The sequence below is a fragment of the Liolophura sinensis genome, chromosome 7 (genome assembly GCF_032854445.1).
Source record: "Liolophura sinensis isolate JHLJ2023 chromosome 7, CUHK_Ljap_v2, whole genome shotgun sequence".
Classification (NCBI taxonomy): domain Eukaryota; kingdom Metazoa; phylum Mollusca; class Polyplacophora; order Chitonida; family Chitonidae; genus Liolophura; species Liolophura sinensis.
This window is the reverse complement of record NC_088301.1, coordinates 3,531,860-3,557,713: the sequence shown is the minus strand read 5'-3', so window position 1 is coordinate 3,557,713 and position 25,854 is coordinate 3,531,860. Positions and strand designations below refer to the sequence as shown.

At 39.9% G+C, this 25,854-nt stretch overlaps 1 protein-coding gene across 1 annotated transcript; it reads left to right on the top strand.

Annotated features, from left to right (window-relative positions):
- Positions 1-10,114: 10,114 nt before the first annotated feature.
- LOC135471713 (protein artichoke-like) lies at positions 10,115-15,334 on the top strand. The gene has a single exon (XM_064751033.1). The coding sequence runs from the start codon at positions 10,169-10,171 to the stop codon at positions 13,025-13,027; it is 2,859 nt and encodes a 952-aa protein (XP_064607103.1). The 5' UTR covers positions 10,115-10,168; the 3' UTR covers positions 13,028-15,334.
- The last annotated feature ends 10,520 nt before the right edge of the window (positions 15,335-25,854 follow it).

Below are 25,854 nucleotides of genomic sequence, written 5' to 3'. Positions count from 1 at the left end.
ATTTGCGCAGATTTCAAGACTTTTTACTGCTGATAGTAGAGCAGCACTATACGTGAAACCGACATGAACAGAATACGTTAGCACCAACGCCCAGGCAGCTTGCTGTTAACACAATCGTACAGATTTAAATCAAATGTTGCATTAGATCAAGTTTCTCTGTTGATAGACTGCTTTATAATGGTATTTTATGGTTGTTTGTATTTATTTGCGCCCTCTGTGTGATGCTTTTGTTTGATGAGAGAACCTTCTTCTATCAATATATAATATAAATATATGAAATAAATTATATATTCATATGAAGACGATAATATCTGTTCCTGTGGTAGTTCATAACACTATGAAAATTTACTTCTTGAGTATTTTGAAAAGGTTTGTATCGTGTGAAGCGGAGTTTATTTAGGCTACTGTATTTACCTATCCAGTTTTTGTTATTCGGAAAAAAAAATTTCTAGGGACATGGGCATACAACAAATGAATAGTTCGGGACTTCGCAACAGGCGGGGAAGCTAGCAGGGGATCAGGTTCACTGTACGTTGTGGGAATGCATTCACGCCTCATAAAGTTACATAATTCAGTGCATAATAGCAGAGCTGTAAAATATTTACCAGCAAAGAGAGAAAAGGCGCGGATCATATTGTGAAAATTGCTGGTCGTAATCTATACCAGGCATTGTCCGTGTCCTACATTTTACAGGGTGCTGCGTGATCTTGTCAGTTATAAATATGTCGGTGAACCTTGGTGGTCGTAATCCCACATAGGCGTACCCTTTTTCTGCGCTCTCACGCATGGTTTTTGACACTCTGGTTGGCTACAGTCAACATTTTGTAAAGAGTTATAGGCGTGAGACTACCATACTAGCTTTAAGCTGTAAACTTATGGAAGCCCAATGCTACGTGCCGTCGAGCTACAAGAGAAATCGACAGCGCATGTGCAACAATCGCAGGCCCAGCCTAATACGCATGCGCATCGAATAGCCGTATGCTGTATAAGCTGTGAATTGAGGTAACATTATACTGGACTATCAACAGCTTATTTCAGCTATGTACCTCATGACAGTTCAAGTACTGCGTTTTTAATATGCTGTACAAACCTTTATAATCCCCATCAAAGCCCATCCAATATGTTTTGATATTGGCTTAAAAATTAGATCGCAGACTGTCATTTGAGTCCATGTTAAATGTGTCATTTAATTTTTTCACAATATTTAAGGCAATTCTCATCTCACATCTAAGTGTGAGAATAATAATGCATTTGCCGTGATATATTGCGATAGTATAATAATGGATTATAGTACACTATGTACACTATGCTCCACAACATTTGGAGGATTTAATACATTTAGATAGTTCTCTGGTAGGTTAAACACGAGAAAATATCAGTCCAGTCTCCAAAATCATAACGGAAATGGCAGCTAGCAGCAAGACAGATTCAGGACACCCCACCGAGGGATTCGCTCTCCTGCAGGAGGGACTTAAAGCGGTTGTTTTTAGTGCGGATTATAAGCAATACACATTGGTGGCCATGTAACAGTCACTGATAGCAGGTATCACTAGGCTCTGAGGCAGTCTATAAGGTGTATTAAATCTGGGATTAAGATAAACGGTTTATGACAATCCCAGGATAAATACATAGGTCGGTTGATTTTTAGCGCCGTCTTTTGACTGTATGATATGGATATAAACACACATGGTTTATATAAACGCCCTTAACAAAAGGTGGAAATATAAACAACGCACCATGTAATTAAGTAATCAAGAATGAAGATTTGCTAATAGTCACATCAAATTTCACTCAAACATATTCGGCAGCATTATCTATAGACAAATACGTGTAACATAGTATACGATTTAAATACTGAATTCACTCAGTCACCTAGAACACACCTTACGTCTTTCCAACATCTATGAAAACTGCTGACTGCTTCTCTTTGCATGATTCCATCTTATTTTCGTACTTTATATACTTTCTTAGTTCTTAAGTGGTTTGTATGATACGTCGTTTTTGGGAATTGGTCTTGCGATTATTGGTCTGGAACGTTCTTCTTGTTTGACGTCTAGTATACGAATGTGTGTTTCGACGCATAGATTATAGTACAGATTGTGAAAACTCAAATTTTGTCTTAAGACATCTAACAGTTTTTCTCTTGGTCTGTATTGTGTAGTTATCACCAGTTTTGGAACACTAGTATTTTGCAATGTGTACAGTAGTCATGATCTTCAATCTCTAGATGTAGCCCAAATCCTTGTGCTGTCCTTCTGATTTTCCCCTTTAATCTCACAACGTTGGCGAAAAATGTCTTCTTCGGTGACCATGATACAATTGAAGTATATACTTCAGTATGTTTAGTGCTCGTGGAAATAAGGATAGCTTGTAATAATGTAAAGTGTGTTGCCTTAACGTATTCTCTGTATGCGCAGGAGGAGTACTCATACGCTAAGACAGCAGGGCATATTCGTATTTATTATCTTTAGTAGAACACTACGCCTGAAAAGAAACGACTATAGAGTATACCGTATTTACCGTAGATTGGCGCCAGAAAATGCATGTTTGGAGATAAATTAATGTCACAAAATAAGATTTTTGGTGTGAGACCCACGTTTTCAGTAGGATAACGTCTTATCTTCCAAACAAACAGGACAGCAGGCCATATCTTGTAAGATGACTAAAGCTTTCAGAGTGAGAAACATGAGAAAGGCAGTCCTGTGCAATGTTTAAGGTCATTTCCGGTTTTTGAATACCCAGCAGTCGTTATTCTTGTTACCACGATAAGCCAAGTTGTTCGATAAAGGTTTTCCGAGGCACTTCAGTGTGAAGCATACGGCTTAGATAATTGTAAGTTTACACAAAGGTTCGACATATGTATTGTACACTGGAGTAAGGTCAACTAGGATACGATCCCGTAGACAAGCCGGATAGAATATCCTACTGCATTGGTTCTGTATGCTTTATAATCACTCACAAGTCTTCACTCTCAAGTGTGCAGCATACGAACCGCTGGGAACATTTAGTCAGCGCCTAAATAACCCTGACGGATTATTGGAATTCACTTGCTACGAAATCCAGGTTAACGTCCACGAAAAAATGAAGTTAGCGATCATTTTCCTTGCAATAACATGGGCTTCCAACATATCAATGTGTAGAGCTTGCGTTGTTACGTCACTGACAGCAGGCAATTTTGGTAGCGATTGTGACTGATTTCACAGAGAGCTGAATATAGGCGACTCTTTAAAAGAAATAGAATATTGTAATACCGAGGGGTTTTGTGCGCGGTGCTGTTGCCGACGGGGTTTGTGAACGTTACACCCTATTTTTCCTAGATACTAGTAAATGTTCTTATGCAGAGTCTCCGTTTTTCATAGTCTGATCCATATCGGATGGGAAATGGCATGTGAATCACGTCAGTTGTTATTCAGTCTCTTCAAAGACGTTCTGTTGTGTACACGAGTCTAATCTGAGGTGGAAATAAATTGTGGCCTCCGTATTCATATAGACCACAATACAACGATAAGATATGCTAAATGTTGGAAGACTACTGTGTACATGGAAATAGCACCGGGGCACGACGACAGCGACATTTGTGCTGGCCTGGGAAGTCATTGTGCGCTTGATTTATTCAATATAATAACATAAACGCCTTATCACGTGTGGTATTTATTTGGTCTTCATGTTCTGTATGGTCGTTAGTAGAACCTCTACTCTTCATTGTCTGATCCATACTTGAGAACAGCTACAGAGTCACATCTGTTTCATTTGTGCCGGTCTAAAATTGCATCAAAAGTCCTCTGTCGTGTACACATGTCTATTTTGAGGTGGAAGGAATGAGGTCTTCTTGTTCATATAGAGCCCAAATGACTCAAGATGTAAAGTGTCAAAATTGTATTTATTCATTTTTATTTTATTTATCTAACTGGTTTTTTTTCGTACTCAAAAATATTTCACTCATACGACGGCGGCTGGCCTTGCTGTAGGAGGAAACTGGGTAGAGGCGAAGAAACCTACAGCCAGATCCGCAGGTTGCTGTCAGACCTTCAAACAACTCATCTAACTAGAAAGGTTTTCACCTTAGAGGTAACTTTTTGACCTGACACAGCCCCAACGGCACAAGAAGCCTCGTTCCCTTGAGTGAACTAATGGACTAAACTTAGAGGCTAAGGCATTCTAACCACACTGTTACAAAAATGGTTAGAACATATGAGTATGAGTACTGTCGTTCTGACATCTTTTGACTCTTTCAAACAAAGACTAGGCTTTTGTTATCATCATTTCTCATCAAATGAAAACTTTTCCACCGACTGAAAACCTTTCTACCCAAGTGAAAATCTTTTCAACCCACTTCAGAACATTGTACCATAGGGGGAAAGACCTTCACTCTGGTGGAAACGTTTTCAAATCCATTGAAAACGTTCTCATCCAGTTCGAAAGTTAAGAAAAAGTTACAAAACTTAAAAAAAAACATAAATCCAGTTTTCAGCCCTGGATTTCCGCACTGTGCTGGGGGATAAAAAGTAGTTTCTACCATAAAAAGATTGGTGTTTATTGAAATTTGTCGTTCAATGAAATGCGGACAGTTGTATTTTTAAAAATGTATATTAACACTATTATAATATATAAACTAACATCTGATTACCCGAAAATCACTACGATAGCAACCATTCTGGGTTTCAGGCTTCGACAAAAACGGTATTTTATCCTTCACGTCGGCCATATTGAATTTGACTGTTTCACGTCATTTTTCGACACTCCGGAGCATTCTCAGACCAACAGTAATAAGTATAGCCTTTCACCAAATATGATGACTTTATGTGACAATTAAAGGTAATTTCAATAAACCATCTGACTAGAAGTCAAGAAGTAAATAGCGGTGGTTTTACTCCCGGAACTCTGCTATTCTCGACCCATAAAGCTGACTGCCGTCATATAAATGAAAAGAAATCTTGCATACTGCTATAAATATCAAATAAATACGTAAATAAGTAAGTACGTATACCTGGCCAGGGTAAGTATGGTGAGAGGCATACATGTCAAGTCTTTAATAACAGTTCAGTAGAGCCAGATGTTTGCGTCAGTCGGAATTCATTTGTACACAGTTTTCTAAGGAGTATGCCTCACAATGAAATGATTTAACAAGCTTTACTTGGGTGGAATGTGATGCCAGCATGAAAAGATCATTGGCACAGTGTATTTAAATTTAAAAGGGTTTCTTTCCACACGAAGTCAATCTTCCATTTAACACATAAAGTCGTTAAATAAAGGTGTAGTACACTGAAAAAACAAATGTTTAACATTTAAACATCTCTTTGCAACAGATAATGAACGTGCTTGATGTTTAATTGTAACATGTTTAATACTTATATACTTAAACATGTTTATCCAACAAGTGATAATGACCGCTTTATAATGTTGATCATATACACTGAACTTTAAATCACTCCGTTTAAGCAATAAACCCATCCAATTTATCTCATAAATTATTGTATTTATACAATAAATGAGAGTATTTATAACATACTGCATGTATTTATAAAATACATAAATATATTTATGAAACAAACGCGTGTACTTGAAAAAACAAAAAACACACCTTGTACATGTTAAAAGTAAGCAGTTATTATGATGTGTGTACGTGTTATCGTTCAAAATAGTTCATGAATTGCCTAAAATGAATAAAAGGGATCAAATTTTAGCCTTTTGAAACTTTGAATCATTTTAACGCTCTAAATGTTATAGGTATGAGTCTGATATTTCCTGAAAGGCATTAACTTGTTAACCACGTTTATTATCTGTTGCAAAGATATGTTTAAATGATAAACATTTGCTTTTTCCGTGTAGATTTTCCTCAGTTCAACCCATAATGATTCAGTACTAAGATGAAATGAAAGTCAGTTCCTGTTTGGCAAGTTTACAGAACACAGTGATGTAAACACCGACTTCTGCGTGCAGACTGAACAAGGAAGTGAGGGCTTTTTCCTTAGGTACAAAACCACCTGTGGGGCCTCCGTGGCTCAGTCGTTTAGCGCGCTAGCGCAGCGTAATGACCCAGAAGCCTCTCACCAATGCAGTCGCCGTGAGTTCAAGTCCAGCTCATGTCGTAAGTGGGAAGGTCTTCCAGAAACCTGCGGATGGTAGTGGGTTTCCCTCCACCCTCATGCCGGCCTCCGTCATATAAGTGAAATATTCTTGAGTACGTCGTAAAACACCAATCAAATAAATAAATAAATCAAAACCACTTGTGCAAAGAATGGTGGCGTCATCAGCTGTGTGCTGACAGTGGACAAAATGGCTGGCTGATTACGCTGGTGTATTCTGGTGTGTCTTGCCATCTTGTCGGCGACTGTGTACAGCAAGGTTTGTCATATTCAGCCACAGTGTACCCATGCCAAACGAAATAACAGTGATATTATCTGTGATAAAATGTCTACACCTTACATCCCATTCCTGTGTATGTCATATTTTAGGTTTAACGTTTTGCATATTCGCTAAATCCTGGTGTGGAGTCATTCAAGACGGAGCACTCGGCGTTTTTGAACATTAGCATTCTGGATGTACAATTCACTGGGATTTGAGAATTCAACTGTTAAGACTTCAGTGACACATAAGAAAAAGTGTCTAGGATATATTTGTCAAACAACTTGTATCGATAGCACAGTTGGTAGAGCGTCCGCTTTGGGCGTGGTAGATAGGAACAATCCTGGATCGAGTCACACCTAAGACTTTAAAAGTTGTAACTTCCTCGCTTAGCGAGGGGATAGTGATGGTCGTGGAGACCCACGACCATCCGCAGGTTGCTGGCAGACCTTCCCACGTACGGCCGGAGAGGAAGCCAGCATGAGCTGGACTTGAACTCACAGCGACCGCATTGGTGAGAGGCTCCTGGGTCATTACGCTGCGCCAGCGCGCTAACCGACTGAGCTACGGAGGCCCCCAAAACTAGTATTAGATATCACGGTTGTCCCTAGTGGGAAAGTATCGATACCTGGTGGCAGGTCAACCTGTAGTGTCCTGCTACTATGTAATTCACTTTAAAAGTCTCTACTAACGCCATCTCATACATTTCTCCGGAAGCCTATCTTAGGATCGTTTACAAACTGGATCTGCCGGACAACCGGTTGGAGGTTTTTGGCGAGCTTATGCCCAGAGATTGATTATGATTAAGAATATGCCCCAGAATATGGACCTCGATATCTCTACCTTTCTGGGAACAGACTCCATCGTGTAACTACTGAGACCTTTATAAGATCAATATAAACTGCCTTATCATCTCGACCTACGTGACAATGATATTATCAGTTTAGACAGCTTTAACATCTGCGGTGTTTCGGAAACTGTCTCTGACAGGTAACCCGTTAATATGTGGATGTGAGGTTGCCTGGAACGGCACCGTGCCGGACAAGATGGACTTGTACGCTGTCATTCTCCCCGAGCCTTTGCCGGGTATCTGGTGGTGTGTTTTCCGTGTCATTCAGTGATAGGAGTAGATGGCTGTGCGAACATGACTCCAATATAAAACTGTCAAATCTAACTATGACTGTTGAAAACGGTGTGGTCAGCGTTGACCATGCAGGTCAGAATCAATCGGCTGATTTCTCCCTCGACACTGCGCCTGCTGATCCACAATCTGTGTCCACCGAAGGAACAAATCCATTAGGCACAACAAAGACGGACAATAAAATAACCACTGTGCATATTCAACGTTCAACCGACGATAGTCAAACTGAACATGATAACGTGTATGGGAGGATTGGCAAATCAGCTGCCAACAAAAACGCGAGTTATGATACATGGCATAACGATACAGACACAAAACACTCGTGTTATGTATGATGAGTAACTATGATGACAATCATGTCAGCCTCATAACTGTTGTCCTGTCATTGGGCGTCATTGGGCGGGTCAAATTATATTATAGCGCTTTTGTTTGCCTTGCTTGTCCTAGCTTTCACCATGTTTAGTGTCAAAATTAAAATATAAAATATATAAAAATTAAAATATAGTTGGATGGCGTTTATTAAACCATAACCATCGAATAATTGTTAACCAGATTGAAGAAGCTAGTGCCTTGTCTGATACACTGGTATTGTGGCTAGATTTCGACTTAGTTGTGGTGATTCTCCTGTCTTGTCAAGAAATATAGACAAGTAAGTTGGATTTATGTTTTTTTATGATTCATATTATTGAATTTTTTCGTTTCTGAGGATGCATACATGGATCTGATACATCTATCGTTTTACGTAGGAGGTTCGCCTGCTAGGGTTGGCAAAGTGCAATATGGCTTTACGAAGGGGGCTCGTCTGATACCATCACCAAAGGGCAGCCTCTTTGGTTTTACGCCGGAAGGTTCGCCTGGTAGAGTCGGCAAAGGCCACTATGGCTTTACGATGGGATGTTCGTCTGGTACCGTCAACAAAGGGCGTTCTCTATGGCTTTACGCTGGGAGGCTCGCCTGGTACAGTTGACAAAGGACACTATGGCTTTACGCTGGGATGTTCGCCTGGTAGTCGGCAAAGGGGCGTTCTCTATCGTTTTACCCTGGGAGGTTCGCCTGCTAGAGTGGGCAAAGGCCACTATGGCTTTGCGATGCGAGGTTCGCCTGGTTCCGTCATTTATGAAAGACATTACTGCTCATTTAGCGTTAAACGCCTGAAAAAGTTATAATGCGACCTGCTTTATCCATTTTATGAACTTTAAAAGAGGGTGCTTGGGGTTTAACGTCGAACTTAACAATTTTTCAGTCATATGACGACGAAGGAATCCTTAGAATGCATGTAATGTGCCTCATTGATGCAGGACGGATTCCACCGCGCTTTTATCTAGTGCTGCTTCACTGAGACACCTTACCGAAGGCAAGTAAACTGCCCTGCCCCAGCCATTATACTGATACGGGTCAAGAGGTCGTTGCAGTATCCCCTTCATGCTGAATGCCAAGCGAGGAAGCTGCAAATCCATCTTTTAAAGTCTTAGGTGTGACTCGACCCTGGATGTACACCGAAAATGGCAGGCTGGCAGCGAAAAAAAGACTTTGCACCCTAAAATACGCAGAATTACATTCGTAATGGGGGGCTGTGTCCTGGTTAGATGTTCCTGGGTCATTGTTCTGCGCTAGCTGGTTACCAACTCAGTCAGGCTCCATAACGGATTGAACACGGTTTGTCTAGCACAAGGGGCTAGATTCTTCATTTCTATGGCCGAAGTGGTATGAGTGAAGTATTCTTTAGTACACCATAAAAGAACAACCAAATATATTAGATAAATCATTTTTATGATCAAGTTTATAATTTGAGTTTTGTCGTCGTTTTACTTTGGATATCTATCCCAGGGTAATTTTAGCCACAAATCTGTCATTTATACCGGATCATCCATATTCAAAATTAGCGGACAGATGTCGGCTGTTTTAGGAAAGGGTGACATTCCAAACAGAGCAAGGATTTTTGCTTGCGCAGGCGTCAAAAGAGTTGTCCACGCTGCGACTGTAAAGGCTATTGCATGAAGTCGTATGCTCTAATCTAGCTTCCACTGTTTCGCGAGTGGCTGTAAATAAATGAGTCACGAGGATTGTCAGGTACATATACCTGGCAAAATCCAGTGATTTACATCGCTCTGTGACGGCCGTCGTACACAGGCAAAAAATATCTTGACAAACACAATTCAAATACATAAATTACAATTTTAAGTAAACTGTAAGATATACGGTTGTAAAGAGGCATATATACGTCAAATCTCTTTAAGGCAGCAGGGACCAGTTGTGTGCAATATTCTGATGAGTGTTCCTCACAGTGAACTGGTAGAGCAAGTTCCACCAAACAAATTATACACTCAAATGTAAAGCCGATTCTTTCAAGACGGAGTCAAGCTTCCATTCAAGTTATGAACTCTTTACAAAAGGGCTAGTAGAAGGTTTCCAGATACGCCTAACTGGGTATGTTTTGAGAAGTCACTTCCTGTTTGACAAGTTTACAGAACATATATATGCACACCCCGGCGTATATATGTGGAGACTGGGCAAGTACCATCAGTTGGCGAACTGAAAGTGGACAAAATGGCTGGTGGATTACCCTGTTGTATTCTCGTTTGTCTTGCCATCGGGTTAGCGACTGTGTACAGCGAGGTTTGCCATATTCAACCACAGTGTACCTGTGCCAGACGAAATAACAGTAACATTATCTGTGATAAAATGTCTACACCTTACATCCCATTCCTGGGTATGTCACACTTTCGGTTTTACGATTTGCAAATTCGCGGAAACCCAGGTGTGATGTACATTCATGACGGAACATTCAGCGGTTTGAACATCAGCAACCTAGACATACAGTTCACTGGGATATCGGAATTGAACTGTTCAGACTTCAGCGGTATAGGCGAAAAAGTGTCAAGGATATATTTGCCAAACAACTTGTTGAACCGTGTACCGAGCTGCGCTCTGGCCAGGTTCAGCTCGATCACAAAACTGGATCTGCGTAACAATAGCATTATTACCGTAAGACCAAGCGATTTCGAGCATTTTCCACGTCTACAGACATTAGATTTAAGTGCAAATGGAATGTCCCGCATTGAGCTTGCGGCATTCGGTGGACTTAATGAACTGACTACCCTGGATTTGTCGCACAATAACATATCTGTTCTACACGATTATATGTTCCACGGATTGACGGAGCTGAAAACTTTGGATCTCGATTTCAACAAACTTACATCGCTAGACGACAATCTTTTCGATGACTTGACGAATTTGGAAAACCTTTACTTACGAAACAACAGAATTAGTGGCCTCTCAAAGAGGACTTTTAGGAATCTTAGGCGACTTGGATATATAAGCCTGATGAGAAACAAATTGACTCATTTGTTACCTGAAACATTTGCAGGACTGACAAATCTTTACGGATTGAGTCTTCATGACAACAGGCTAAGAGAGATTGGGCCTAGGATGTTTGTTGGCCTGTCTAAAGTGACGTTCATATATCTTAGTCTTAACAAATTGACAGTGATTAACAGAGATGCGTTTGTTGATTTTCCTGTTTTAAGGTACCTTAATTTGACCGGTAATGCTATCCGAAATATGCAAGCAGGTTCGTTTAGGAATTTATCTTCACTCAGCACACTGGATCTAAGTGGCAATCAGCTTACAGACATAGGCCCTGACGTGTTTTTCAACGTTTCAAGTCTACGGGCCTTACATTTAGAGAACAACCAGATATCCTTTCTGAGCGAAGTGTTATTTTATGTCATTAAGAATTCATTACGCGAAGTGAACTTAAAAAGTAACGAGCTATCAAGCACTTCCTGGAAATGGTTGGGAAAGTTACTTGGTCATCTCAAAGGGTTAAGGATGCTTGATTTATCTCACAATCCTCTAAAGTATATCCCCTCGGACGTAATACTGACACTGGCAACAATGCTAGAAGTTCGTCTAAGGAACTGTAGTTTAGATAAGGTTCCTGATAATGCATGGAACGTCTCTTTGGATCTGTCAATGAACAATATCCAAGGTCCCCTCTTATTAGGGAATTCCCATACAGCTAACTCTAGAATTAACGTTTCGGACAACAAGATAACTGCACTTAACGTAAAAATCCCTTATAGGAATAATCATTACACGGATAACTTAATTGTATGTGACAACAATCAAATCCAAGACAGTTTAGTAATAGAAGTAGAACATCCGACTGAATTTTCTGACCGTTCTTATATTAAAGTTTCTGCCAAACATAACTTCATAAACGAAGCCGTTCAAGTCCTTTTTCATGAGAAACAAGATGGCGATGTAAGTTTACGTTTAAATGCTGACCTTTCCTTCAACACATATATAAATGTAACAAAACTACCAGTAGATATCAAAGTTAAACCTGGTGGAGAAGTGTTGATACCTGGTGGCAGGTCAGCACCTGTAGTGTTCCGGCACTATGAAATTACATTAAACCTCTCTAATAACGCTATCTCGTATATTTCCCCGGAAGCCTATCTTGGGATAGTTTACAAACTGGATCTGCGGAACAACAGGTTGGAGGTTTTCGGTGACCTGATGCCCAAGACTGATTCTCCCGAGTATAAACTTCAATATCTCTACCTTTCCGGAAACAGGCTCCATCGTGTAACTACTGAAACCTTTGATCGATATGGACTGCTTTACCATCTCGACCTCCGTGACAACGATATTATCAGTTTAAACAGCTTTAATATTAGCAATAGATTTCCGAAGCTGTTTCTGACAGGTAACCCCTTAACGTGTGGATGTGAGATTGCTGGGTTAAGGAACGGAACCATGCCGGACAAGATAGACTTGGTACGCTGTCATTCTCCTCGGGCCTTTACCGGGTATCTCGCCGTGTGTTTTCCGTTATCGGCATGTACCGGCAGTGTTTCTGTGTCAGTCAGTGATAAGACTAGATGGCTGTGTGAACAGGACTCCAATATAAAACTGTCAAATCTAACTGTGACTGTTGAAAATGGTGTGGTCAGCGTTACCTGGACGAAGACTGGACCCGGGATGATGACAGGTTACAGAGTCAAATACCACCCAGTGAATGATATTGGTATGGGGGGATCCACTTTAGTTCACCCGGAAACAGAAAAGGTTCTTCTTGACGACCTGTCAAAGGACACGACTTACAACATATGTATTTTCGCTGTGGTACGTTCACGGAGGAAGGGCCCGGCGGTTTGTACGGGTATACCGGTAATCTCTGCAAGAAACGAAACGCCTTTTGCTGAAGGTGGTGTCGTTATTGGCTTAGCCTCAGCTTTGGGGTTATGTGTTCTGTTAGCAGGAGCTGTGACGATTTGCCTGTGTGTACGAAAGCGTAGATCAGGTCAGGATCAGCCGAATGATTCCTCCCTTGACACCGAGCCTGGTAATTCACAATCTGTGTCGACAAACCCTGCATATGTACCCACAAATGTGTCTGCTCAAGCAGAGCCGGGCGAAATAAACAGCGTGAATATTCGACATCCGAACAACGAGAGTCAAACTGAAGATGGGAACATATATGAGAAGATTAGCAGAACAACTGCATACGAAAACTCGGGTTTCCGTGCATGATATAGTGACGGAGAATTACAATACTTTTTTTTCAGTATGACGAACAAATATGGTGTGGAGGATCGGAACCACTTTCAAATAGAAAGTCTCTAATGATTTCAGCTGGATAATTTCATTTGTTTGCCTTTTCCATTTTTAGTGGAAAAACTATATAGTTTATTATTGTAAAATCCTAATACACCATTGAATACAGTACTTTGCTATAAACAATCACAGTATATATTTAGTTTTCACAATTCAGAGAAAATTCTAGGCCTGTGATTTGTCAATCTGCTTTGGGTAAGCTACCATGTTCGCCGAGGGTCAATATTTTCACTGGCCCTTTGGGCTGGTGTACTCGTGCAAAGCACTGGTATGACTTATGTCAGTGGTTGTTAACCAGATTGAAGAGGCTAGTTCCGTGTGAAACAGTCAGATTGTGTGCAAGAGTAGCTAGATTTCCCCTTAGTTGAGGTGATTCTGCTGTGTTGGCAAGAAATATTATGTTTAGATTGTTTTTTGGAATGAGTGAAGTTTTTGTTTCTTTGCTGTACTTATACATACATCTGATACACCATCTACAATATCACATAAACAAACGCTGTCCAGACGCAATATACATGTACATAAGCAATGTCCATATAAAAACCAGGCGATTCCTGTACATGTTTCCCAAAGACACATAAAATCCATGTTATTAATTTACATAAACTTCTTGCTTGAAAAAGTAATCCTGCACCTAGCTGGCGAATGGCGAATGGCTCATGGCCGCACGCTGGGAGGTTCGTCATGTTCTACCAGCGATTGCCGGTTTCTCACTGTTTCTAGCAGCCAAGGATTTTATTGCCGTCATGACGTCAGCTACCTGATGCACGTTTTGACTTAAAGTCACCGTTGAGCCAGCAAAAGCTTGATTCGATCTTGCGACCTCATTGGCGATAGACCGATCGGGTTTGGATCGCTTTAGGCGATAGGAGCCATTGAGCGCCTTATTTAGAGGATCAACATTTTTTGGGGTGAAGGTAACAGCGCTGAGTCATTAGAAAACCCAGCATTTCTTTTATGCATGTGTTTGTGTGACATACATTCTGATGTCAGTATATATTAATAACGTATCAGGCTGAATAGTTAAATAAAATGCTTAAAGACATAATTGTTCATCCAATATGAATAGTTTTGTAGGGTGGATACAATAGGACCGAAAGCTTTGACCCACTTATCGTTCTTGTCAGTTAATAAAGACGGTATAGGCCTACACGTAATTAGGTATGTAAGATGAGTGATTTGTATTTTTCACAAAAGATCTGTTCTGAGCCCATAGAATCTGATAAGCCTCGTACCTCACTGAGTACATACATAATAGAACTGTCAGCAAGGACCGCACCATGCAAAGCTGAGTATTCTAATACTGCTGTACTGTATCAGTGTGTTGTGATATTCCACAACTTTCTGAGGCTGTGTAGGTCTAGGTTGTTGAAGGGTATATCCATACATATGTGAAGAATGGACGCTACAGAAACTATACATTTGACTGTAATAATATATAAAACTTTTATGTACGCTTAAAAAGGCGGTAAACGCGCATAGCACATATGTGGGTAATGTGAATATTTTAGAAAGGGTTCTGTAAAGGTTCTTGTGTATATATGTGACATTGAAAGTGCCGTGCAACTGCTTTTGCGTCTTTCATTTCTTTATTGATGCATTTTATACATGCATTTAATATATGAATTTAGTTTCGCTTCAGTGATTTACTTGTTTTATAATCTCAGGATATATTTAAGTCTATAGATATTTTGGATCGTCAGTAGGATTGCGAATGTGTGTTTGAGTAAGGAATACTGTATTGTTGTAGTGCATTATATTGTGTATAATTATTTAGGTTAATTATCGTATTTAAGAGTTGATGAACCTCTGTTACTTCAAAGTAAAGATGTGCAGCTCTTACCTGCATACAGCTGTCCTATTTGAAAGTTGCACTCTATTGAAAAACAAGCTTATGTTAATATGAAACAAAGATAGGCAGTAGTAACAGTTTCCTTGCGTCTTCTGTATTATGTATATTCAAGTAGATAAGTCTTCGAGAGAGTTAAAAAAAATGTGTGTACTTAATATTGGCATAAAAGAAAAAGATCAGGATGTCTCCCTTGTATTTTATTTTCTAAATTGGCATTGGTAAGTTGATATGTTTGTGATTTTCTGAACAGCAATTTTCTATACGTACATACTGAATGCAGTTTGCTAGATTTTATCAATGATAAGTTTATTATAATTGTTGTACAAATAATGTTGTTATTTTTACTGAGTTCGGTAATAAAGTTTGGAATATATACTCTAAGAAATGGTTGGTTCCATTGTTCATATACATTTGGAAGCTGGAAACAGTGACGTCACCACATCATGAACAGCCTCATCAAGAAATGCTACCAACCGCTTTTGGGAATGGTATGAATCAATCAATATTACATAGGTAACACCACTGTTGTTGCTTGTCATCTGTTGTCACCAGAAAAAACAAAGAAAAAAAAACAAACAAACAAACAATCAACAACACAAAAAACAACAACAAAAACAAAAAAAGGAAAATAACTTTTTACAGCATTAAAAGCACTGAAAAGACGTCTTATAAAAGAAACAACTGGCATTGGCTTTTTTAGTTTTCCACTTTTTCCACTTAAAAAGTCCACATATATTATAAGCTTTGATTGGGTTAATTATCCAAATAAGGCATGAACAGGGTAGCGGTAACCGACAAAAGTTATTCCTGTTTAGAAACTTGTCAAAATCCGCCCCCAGAATGGAAAAGCAGGAAGCATACACAGTTGTAATACTGAGACGCGTACCATTATCTTGGTTTAGTGGTACTACATCATTATTATCTATCTATAATAGCAGGGTGCGGTTTCACAAAATTTCTTAAGTTATTTTACTTAAGCAAGAGTGTTTTGCTTAAGCAACATAATACTATACCTATGAAGTGTTTAATTTAAGTTTTGCTAAGAAACGCTTCATCCTGGACTTAAGAAAAAATACCCCAGACTTAAGCAATTTACTGGAATTTACTGGAAGTTTCGTGAAACTGGACCCTGGACTTGAACTCACATTTTGACTAGACTGGTGAGGTGTTCCTGAGTCATTATTCTGCTCTAACAGGTTAACAACTCGGTCACGGAAACTCTATAACAGATTAGTAGTGGTTGTGCAACACACATGGCAATGCTCATCATTTATATAATCAAGAATATAATCTGACTTTTTCCGTCGGTTTACTTTGGACATTTCTCACAGGGTATTTTAGCGATAAATCTGCCATTCGTATCAGACTACTCATGTTAAAAATTAGTGAACTGAGGTCAGGTAGACAGTTTCCAGTTGAGCCCAAATGAGTATGTTTTGAGAAATCACTTTCCGTATGGCAAGTTTACAGAACATACGTATGCACACCCCGACTTATATGTGTGCAAGCTAAGCAGGAATCATCAATTGGCCTACTGACAGTGAACAAAATGTCGGGTTAGCGACTGTGTACAGCGAGGTTTGTCATATTCAACCACAGTGTACCTGTGCCAGACGAAATAACAGTAACATTATCTGTGATAAAATGTCTACCATTCATACCATTACCACCTTACATACCATTCCTGGGTATGTCATATTTTCGGTTTGACAATTTGAGGATTCGCGGAAACCCTGATGTGATGTACATTCATCAAGGAACATTCAGCGGTTTGAACATCAGCAGTCTGGACGTACAATTCACTGGGATATCGGAATTGAACTGATCAGACTTCAGCGGTATAGGACCGTGTACAGAACTCTTGCCAGGTTCAATTTGATCACAAAACTGGATCTGCGTACAATAGCATTATTGCCATAAGATCGGGCGATTTCGAACATTTTCCACGTCTACAGACATTAGATTTAAGTGCAAATGGAATGTCCCGCATTGAGCTTTCGGCATTCGGTGAACTTAATGAACTGACTACCCTGGATTTGTCGCACAATAACATATCTGTTCTACACGCTTATATGTTGGATGGGTGGGCGGAGCTGAAAACTTTGATTGATTGATTTATTTATTTGATTGGTGTTTTCCGCCGTACTCAAGAATATTTCACTTATACGACTTATACGTCCAGCATTTATGGTGAGAGGAAACCAGGCAGAGCCAGGAGGAAACCCCGGACCATATCTGGCTAGATGACCACCTACTCAGTGAGATGAGTAAATTGGAAAAACTGTACGTCAGAAACAACAAGCTTAGTCGTCTTTCAGTGGCGACTTTTAAGTATGTTAGTCAACTTAAATATTTGTGTTTGTCCAACAAAAACATTACTCGTTTGCTATCCGTGACCTTTCAGGGACTGACAAATCTGTACATGCTGGATCTTCAGTATAGCAGTCTCACAGAGATTGAACCTGGCATGTTTGCTGGCCTGTCTAAAGTGTCATACATGTGTCTTGGTCATAACAAACTGTTAGGAATCAACAGAGATGCATTTCTTTACTGCCCTAAAGTACAAAAACTTGATTTGACAGGTATCCAAATGCTATCCAAAATATGGAAACAGGCTCGTTTAGGGATCTATCTTCTTTAAGGATAGTGGACCTAAGCGGCAATCAGATTAAACACTTAGGATCTGGCGTGTTTTTCAACGCTTCAAATCTACAGACCTTATATTTAAAAGATAACCAGATATCCTCTCTCGGTGTCATTTTATGTCATTAAGGATTCATTACACAGTCATTACAAAGGAATAGGCTGTCAAGCCCATCCTGGGCACGGCTGGAAAAATTACTGAGTCGCCTCAAAGGGTTACAGGTGCCTGATTTATCTCACAACCCTTTAAAATATATCCTCAGGAGCGTAATACCGATCCTCGTCACGATGAGAGAAGTTCGCCTGAGGAACTGTAGTTTAGATGAGATTCCTGATAATGCACTGAACCTTTTGGACCTGTCAATGAACAATATTCAAGGTCCCCTCTTATTAATGAACACGTCTGCGAACAGGTTCAACGTTTCAAACAACAAGATAACTGCACTAAAGAAAAACACGTTTTTATTTGATATGGTCACGTTGACGTCTTGGTTGCATGTGACAACAATCAAATCCAAATCAATTTACTCATAGAAATAGAAGATCCCATTGAATTGAATTATTATTTTGAGATTAAAGTTTCTGCAAAAAACAACTTGATAGATGAGACCATTCAAATTCTTTTTCATGAGAAACAACGTGAAAATGAATTTTTGTTTTTATATGTGGACCTTTCTGGCAACACATATGTAAATGTAACAAAACTACCAGTAGATATCAAAGTTAAACCTGGTGGAGAAGTATTGATACCTGGTGGCAGGTCAACACCTGTATTGTTCCGGCACTATGAAAGTACGTTAAACCTCTCTAATAACGCTATCTCGTACATTTCCCCGGAAGCCCATCTTGGGATCGTTTACAAACTGGATCTGCGGATCAACCGGTTGGAGGTTTTTGGTGAGCTTATGCCCAGTATTGATTCGCTAGAATATGAACCTCAATGTCTTTACCTCTCCGGGAACAGACTCCATCGTGCAACCGCTGAAATCTTTGATCGATATATATTGCTTACGTATCTCGACCTCCGTGACAACCATATTGTCAGTTTAGACAGCATTAACATCAGCGGTAGAGTTTGGAGACTGTCTCTGAAAGGTAACCCGTTAACATGTGGATGTGAGAATACTTGGCTGAGGAACGGCATCGTGCTGGTCAAGATGGACTCAGCCTGCTGTCATTCTCCTCGGGGCCTTACTGGGTAACTAGCCGTGTGTTTTCCGCTATCGGCATGTCACACCGGTGTTTCCTTGTCAATCAGTGATAAGACTAGACGGCTGTGTGAACAGGACTCCGGGACCTCCGTGGCTCAGTTGGTTAGCGCGCTAGCGCAGCGTAATGACCCAGGAGCCTCTCACCAATGCAGTCGCTGTGAGTTCAAGTCCAGCTCATGCTGGCTTCCGCTCCGACCATACGTGGGAAGGTCTTGCAGCAACCTGCGTAAGGTCGTGGGTTTCCGCCGGGCTCTGCCTGTTTTCTTCCCACCATAATGCTGGCCGCCGTCGTATAAGTGAAATATTCTTGAGTACGGCGTAAAAACACCAATCAAATAAATAAATAAGTGAACAGGACTCCAATATAAAACTGTCAAATCTAACTGTGACTGTTGAAAACGGTGTGGTCAGCGTTACCTGGACGAAGATTGGACCCGGGATGATGACAGGTTACAGAGTAGAATACCACCCAGTGAATGATATTGGTATGGGAGGAACCACTTTAGTTCACCCGGAAACAGAAAAGGTTCTTCTTGACGATCTGTCAAAGGACACGACTTACAACATATGTGTTTTCATTGTGCTGCATTCAAACGTAAGAGTCCTGTGGTTTGTACGGAGATACATGTACATGTTGGTGTACCGGTAATCTCTAGGAGAAAGCAAACACCTTTTGCTGAAGGTGGTGTCATTATTGGCCTAGCCTCAGCTTTGGGGTTATGTGTTCTGTTAGCAGGAGCTGTGACGATTTGCCTGTGTATACGAAAGCGTAGATCAGGTCAGAATAAGTTGAATGATTTCTCCCTTGACACTCCGCCTGCTAATCCACTATCTGCATAAACAGGTGCACCAACCTAGACTGAGCTGGGCGTCGAAATAAACAGTTTGTATGTTGTACGTTCCTCCGACGATAGTCACACTGAAGATGGGAACATATATGAGAAGGTTGGCAGATCAACTGCATACGAAAACACGAATTTCCGTGCATAATATGGGTTAGTGACACAGAGATACATTACATTACTGCATTACTCCATTCTTACGTAAAATACATGTGCATAAGCAATGTCCATAGAAAAATATGCTATCCCTGAACATACACTGCAAAAACGGCGTATAAAGCCTAAACGTAAATCGAAGCTCATATTTTTTCCGTTATTTTTACACGTTTACACCAATCTATCTAAGAATGATTAATAAAGGCAAAATTTGGACAAATGACATATTTTTATTTTTATCATACATTCACATTCTGTAGCTCATAGTGGTCTATATTTCACAATGAAACTTTTACGTACTTAAACTTCCTACCTCCCCTATGTGACGAACTTCAGCGGCAAACCACGGCCTGCTCAAGTTTGCTCATATTACTGTTTCATTGCTGTATTACTTCAAGACCACTTTCCACTTCATACTTCTATTAAATGAGAAAAAGAAATTAAAGTTCAAGGTCGGTAATCTTTATGTTAAATGTCTAAATATTCAAATACTTGTGTTAATGTATCAAAGTAAGTTAGTTTGGAATTTAAAAACAGTAGGACACAGCAAACAATGTCTATCTGTGAGGATAGTTAAACAATTCCTATATTTCCTATATGTACCATTTAACAACAGTTTTACATCAATGATGATATCACTCACCTGCTGTCTTTTGATGTTATGATGTAGAAAACTGAGAAATAGCTCTCTTCGGCTGACCGAAGAGAGCAGTGCCATAACAAAGACGTTCTGTGTAAGAATTGAATCCTATGGCAGCGGTTAAGGGACGGAATTATAGAGTGAGTGCTTGGGGTTTAACGTCGTACTCAACAATTTTTCAGTCATATGACGACGAAGGAATCTTTAGGGTGCATGTACGTGTAACGTGCCTCCTTGTAGCAGGACGGATTTCCACCGCTCTTTTATTTAGTGCTGCTTTACTGAGACGACTTACCGAAGGCAAGTAAGCCGCCCCGCCCGCCCGAGCCATTATACTGATACGGGTCAACCAGTCGTTGCACTATCCCCCTTCATGCTGAACGCCAAGCGAGGAAGTTACAACTTCCTCTTTTAAAGTCTTAGGTGTGACTCGATCAAGGATTGATCCTGGATTTACCGGTCCCGAAGCGGACGCTCTACCAACTGTGCTATCCGGGCCGGTTGGAAGAAAAGAGAGAATACTTTACTTACAATATTTTCGACCGGATCCGAGGCTGAGACCACACATATAGAACATAGTTCTACATCAGCGTGAATTTAGACGAAGCTATAGTGTGTTCATATACCTACAGGCCTGAAATATGGGTCTGGAATACGGGCCTATGTAGCTTATTCACGCAATATTATCACTGAAAACACAATTGAAGTGCTCCATTTTTTTCATTCTAAATTAATTCTAAAATTGGGGCACCTATTGTGCTAGTCTCCCATACCTTTGCGGGTTGTCAACAGATAACGGACAAGTGAAAACTTCGTCATAAATTATTTTTGACTACATATACAAGCAAAAAACATGTATATGATGTAGGCCTACATGTCAACCATTCGTCCCTAAACGTATTTAACCCGGAATATATCAAGATTAGGAATGCGCTCAGATAAAAGCCGAAGCCAAATGTATGTTTAAATTCTGAATGCGTACAGGTTTGGATGCCAGATTGTTTAGGAGAGCAAACGTTAAAGACACTAAACACGTCCAAATATGTTTGTGAGAAAAACATGTTTAGCACACAACATGTTAAAAGGACGTCTAATTTCTAAACGCCGTTTTTGCAGTCTATTACCCACACACGAATAATATCCATATTAACAATTTACATAAAATTCATGCTTGAAAAACTAATTCTGCACCTAGCTGGCGAATGGCGGGCGCTGGGAGGTTCGTCATGCTCTATCAGGGAACGCCGGTTTCGCACTGTCTCTTCAACCCAAGGATTTAATTGCCGTCATGACGTCAGCTACCTGATGCTCACCTTAACTTAAAGTCACCGTTGAGCCAGTAAAAGCTTCATTCGATCTTGTGACCCCAGTGGCGATAGGGCGATCGGGTTTGGACAGTAAAACGCTTTAGAGCCATTGAGCGCTCTATTTAGATGATCAACATTTTTTGGTGAAGGTAACAACGCCGAGTCATTAGAAAACCCAGCACTTCTTTCATATCTGTGTTTTGTGGCATACATTCTGATGTCAACCTATATTGATAACTTATCCGGATGAATAGTTAAATAAAATGCTTAAAGACGTAATTGTTTATCCAATATGAATAGTTTTTTAGGGTGGATACAATAGGACCGAAAGCTTTGACCCACTTATCGTTCTTGTCAGTTAATAAAAGCGGTTTAGGCCTACACGTAACCAGGCACGCAAGATGAGTGTTATTTGTATTTTTCTCAAAAGATCTGTTCTAAGCCCATAGAATCTAATAAGCCTCGTACCTCACTGAGTACATACATATTAGAAATATCAACAAAGGGCCGCACCATGCAAAGCTGAGTATTCTGATACTGCTGAACAGTACCACTGTGTTGTTATATTCCACTAATTTCAGAGACTTGTGTAGCTCTAGGTTGTTGAAGGGTATATCCATATATATGAAAAGAATGGACGCTATAGAAACTTTAGATTTGACTATGATAATATATTTAACAATTTTTTAAAACTTTTGTTGTGCGCTTAAAAAGGCGGTAAACGCGCATAGCACATATATTTGTAATGTGAATATTTTTTTAGAAAAGATTCTGTAAAGGCTCTTATGAATATATGTGACATTGAAAGTGCTTTTGCGTCTTTCATTTCTTAATTAATGTCGTATATGCTTTTTAATATTTGAATTTAGTTTCGCTTTAGTGATTTACAGGTTATATAACCTCTGAATATTACGGTTATAAGTTTATGTGCCAGGTGTTTTAGATCGTCAATAGGATTGCGAATGTGTGTTTGAGGGTGGAATTCTGTATTGCTGATGTGCATTACCTACAAGTGTGGACCTCTTATTTACGTTTATTACCGTATTTAAGAACTGATGAACCTCTGTTACTTCAAAGTAAAGATGTGCAGCTCTTACTTGCGTACAGCTCTGAAACAAAGGGATGTAGATTAACTTGCGTCTTCTGTATCCTTGCGCATTCAAGTATATGAGTGTTAGAGAGAGTTAAAAAAATCTGTCTACTTAATGCTGGCATAACTTAAGAAAAATGGTCAGAATATCTCGCTTGTATTTTGTTTCTGATTTGCCATTGTTATGTTGATATGCTTGTGATTTTCTGAACAGCAGGGTAGAGGTAACCGACACAAAGTGATTCTTGTTTAGAGACCTATTAAAACCCACGAATGGAAAAGCAGGAAGCATACACAGCTGTAATATTGAGACGTGTACCATTATCATGGTTTAGTGGCACTAAGTCATTATTATCTATCTATAAGAGCTGGACTTGAACTCACATTTTGGCCAGACTGGTGAGATGTTCCTGAGACTTCTGCTCTAGTAGCTTAACAACTCGGTCACGGAGGCTCCATAACAGATTAATAGCGGTTGCACGGCACATGGGAATAGTCTCTTCATTTATATAATTTACCTTTTTCGTCGGTTTAGTTTGGAGGTTATTTCAGCCACAAATCTGCCATTTGTATCAGACTGCTCATATTGAAAACTGGTGGACAAACGTGGGCTATTTTAGGAAAGGAAAACTCTAAAATAAAACGTGGGTTTCCAGATACGCCTAATTGGGTATTGGTTATGAAGACACTTCCCGTTTGACAAGTTTACAGAACATATATATGCACACCCCGACTTATATATGTGGAGACTGGGCAAGTACCACCAGTTGGCTAACTGACAGTGGACAAAATGGCTGGTGGATTACCCTGTTGTATTCTCGTTTGTCTTGCCATCGGGTTAGCGACTGTGTACAGCGAGGTTTGCCATATTCAACCACAGTGTACCTGTCTCAGACGAAATAACAGTAACATTATCTGTGATAAAATGTCTACACCTTACATGCCATTCCTGGGTATGTCACACTTTCGGTTTGACAATTTGAGAATTCGCGGAAATCCTGATGTGATGTACATTCATGACGGAACATTCAGCGGTTTGAACGTCAGCACTCTGGACGTACAATTCACTGGGATATCGGAATTGAACTGTTCAGACTTCAGCGGTATAGGCGAAAAAGTGTCAAGGATATATTTGCCAAACAACTTGTTGAACCGTGTACCGAGCTGCGCTCTAGCCAGGTTCAGCTCGATCACAAAACTGGATCTGCGTAACAATAGCATTATTACCGTAAGACCAAGCGATTTCGAGCATTTTCCACGTCTACAGACATTAGATTTAAGTGCAAATGGAATGTCCCGCATTGAGCTTGCGGCATTCGGTGAACTTAATGAACTGACTACCCTGGATTTGTCGCACAATAACATATCTGTTCTACACGATTATATGTTCCATGGATTGACGGAGCTGAAAACTTTGGATCTCGATTTCAACAAACTTACATCGCTAGACGACAATCTTTTCGATGACTTGACGAATTTGGAAAACCTTTACTTACGAAACAACAGAATTAGTGGCCTCTCAAAGAGAACTTTTAGGAATCTTAGGCGACTTGGATATATTAGCCTGATGAGAAACAAATTGACTCATTTGTTACCTGAAACTTTTGCAGGACTGACAAATCTTTACGGATTGAGTCTTCATGACAACAGGCTAAGAGAGATTGGACCTAGGATGTTTGTTGGCCTGTCTAAAGTGACGTTCATATATCTTAGTCTTAACAAATTGACAGTGATTAACAGAGATGCGTTTGTTGATTTTCCTGTTTTAAGGTACCTTAATTTGACCGGTAATGCTATCCGAAATATGCAAGCAGGTTCGTTTAGGAATTTATCTTCACTCAGCACATTGGATCTAAGTGGCAATCAGCTTATAGACATAGGCCCTGACGTGTTTTTCAACGTTTCAAGTCTACGGGCCTTAGATTTAGAGAACAACCAGATATCCTTTCTGAGCGAAGTGTTATTTTATGTCATTAAGAATTCATTACGCGAAGTGAACTTAAAAAGTAACGAGCTATCAAGCACTTCCTGGAAATGGTTGGGAAAGTTACTTGGTCATCTCAAAGGGTTAAGGATGCTTGATTTATCTCACAATCCTCTAAAGTATATCCCCGCGGACGTAATACCGACACTGGCAACAATGCTAGAAGTTCGTCTAAGGAACTGTAGTTTAGATAAGGTTCCTGATAATGCATGGAACGTCTCTTTGGATCTGTCAATGAACAATATCCAAGGTCCCCTCTTATTAGGGAATTCCCATACAGCTAACTCTAGAATTAACGTTTCGGACAACAAGATAACTGCACTTAACGTAAAAATCCCTTATAGGAATAATCATTACACGGACAACTTAATTGTATGTGACAACAATCAAATCCAAGACAGTTTAGTAATAGAAGTAGAACATCCGACTGAATTTTCTGACCGTTCTTATATTAAAGTTTCTGCCAAACATAACTTCATAAACGAAGTCATTCAAGTCCTTTTTCACGAGAAACAAGATGGCGATGTAAGTTTACGTTTAAATGCTGACCTTTCCTTCAACACATATGTAAATGTAACAAAACTACCAGTAGATATCAAAGTTAAACCTGGTGGAGAAGTATTGATACCTGGTGGCAGGTCAACACCTGTATTGTTCTGGCACTATGAAATTACATTAAACCTCTCTAATAACGCTATCTCGTACATTTCCCCGGAAGCCTATCTTGGGATAGTTTACAAACTGGATCTGCGGAACAACAGGTTGGAGGTTTTCGGTGACCCGATGCCCAAGACTGATTCTCCCGAGTATCAACTTCGATATCTCTACCTTTCTGGGAACAGACTCCATCGTGTAACTACTGAGACCTTTGATCGATATAAACTGCTTTACCATCTCGACCTCCGTGACAACGATATTATCAGTTTAAACAGCTTTAATATTAGCAATAGATTTCCGAAGCGTTTTCTGACAGGTAACCCCTTAACGTGTGGATGTGAGATTGCTGGGTTAAGGAACG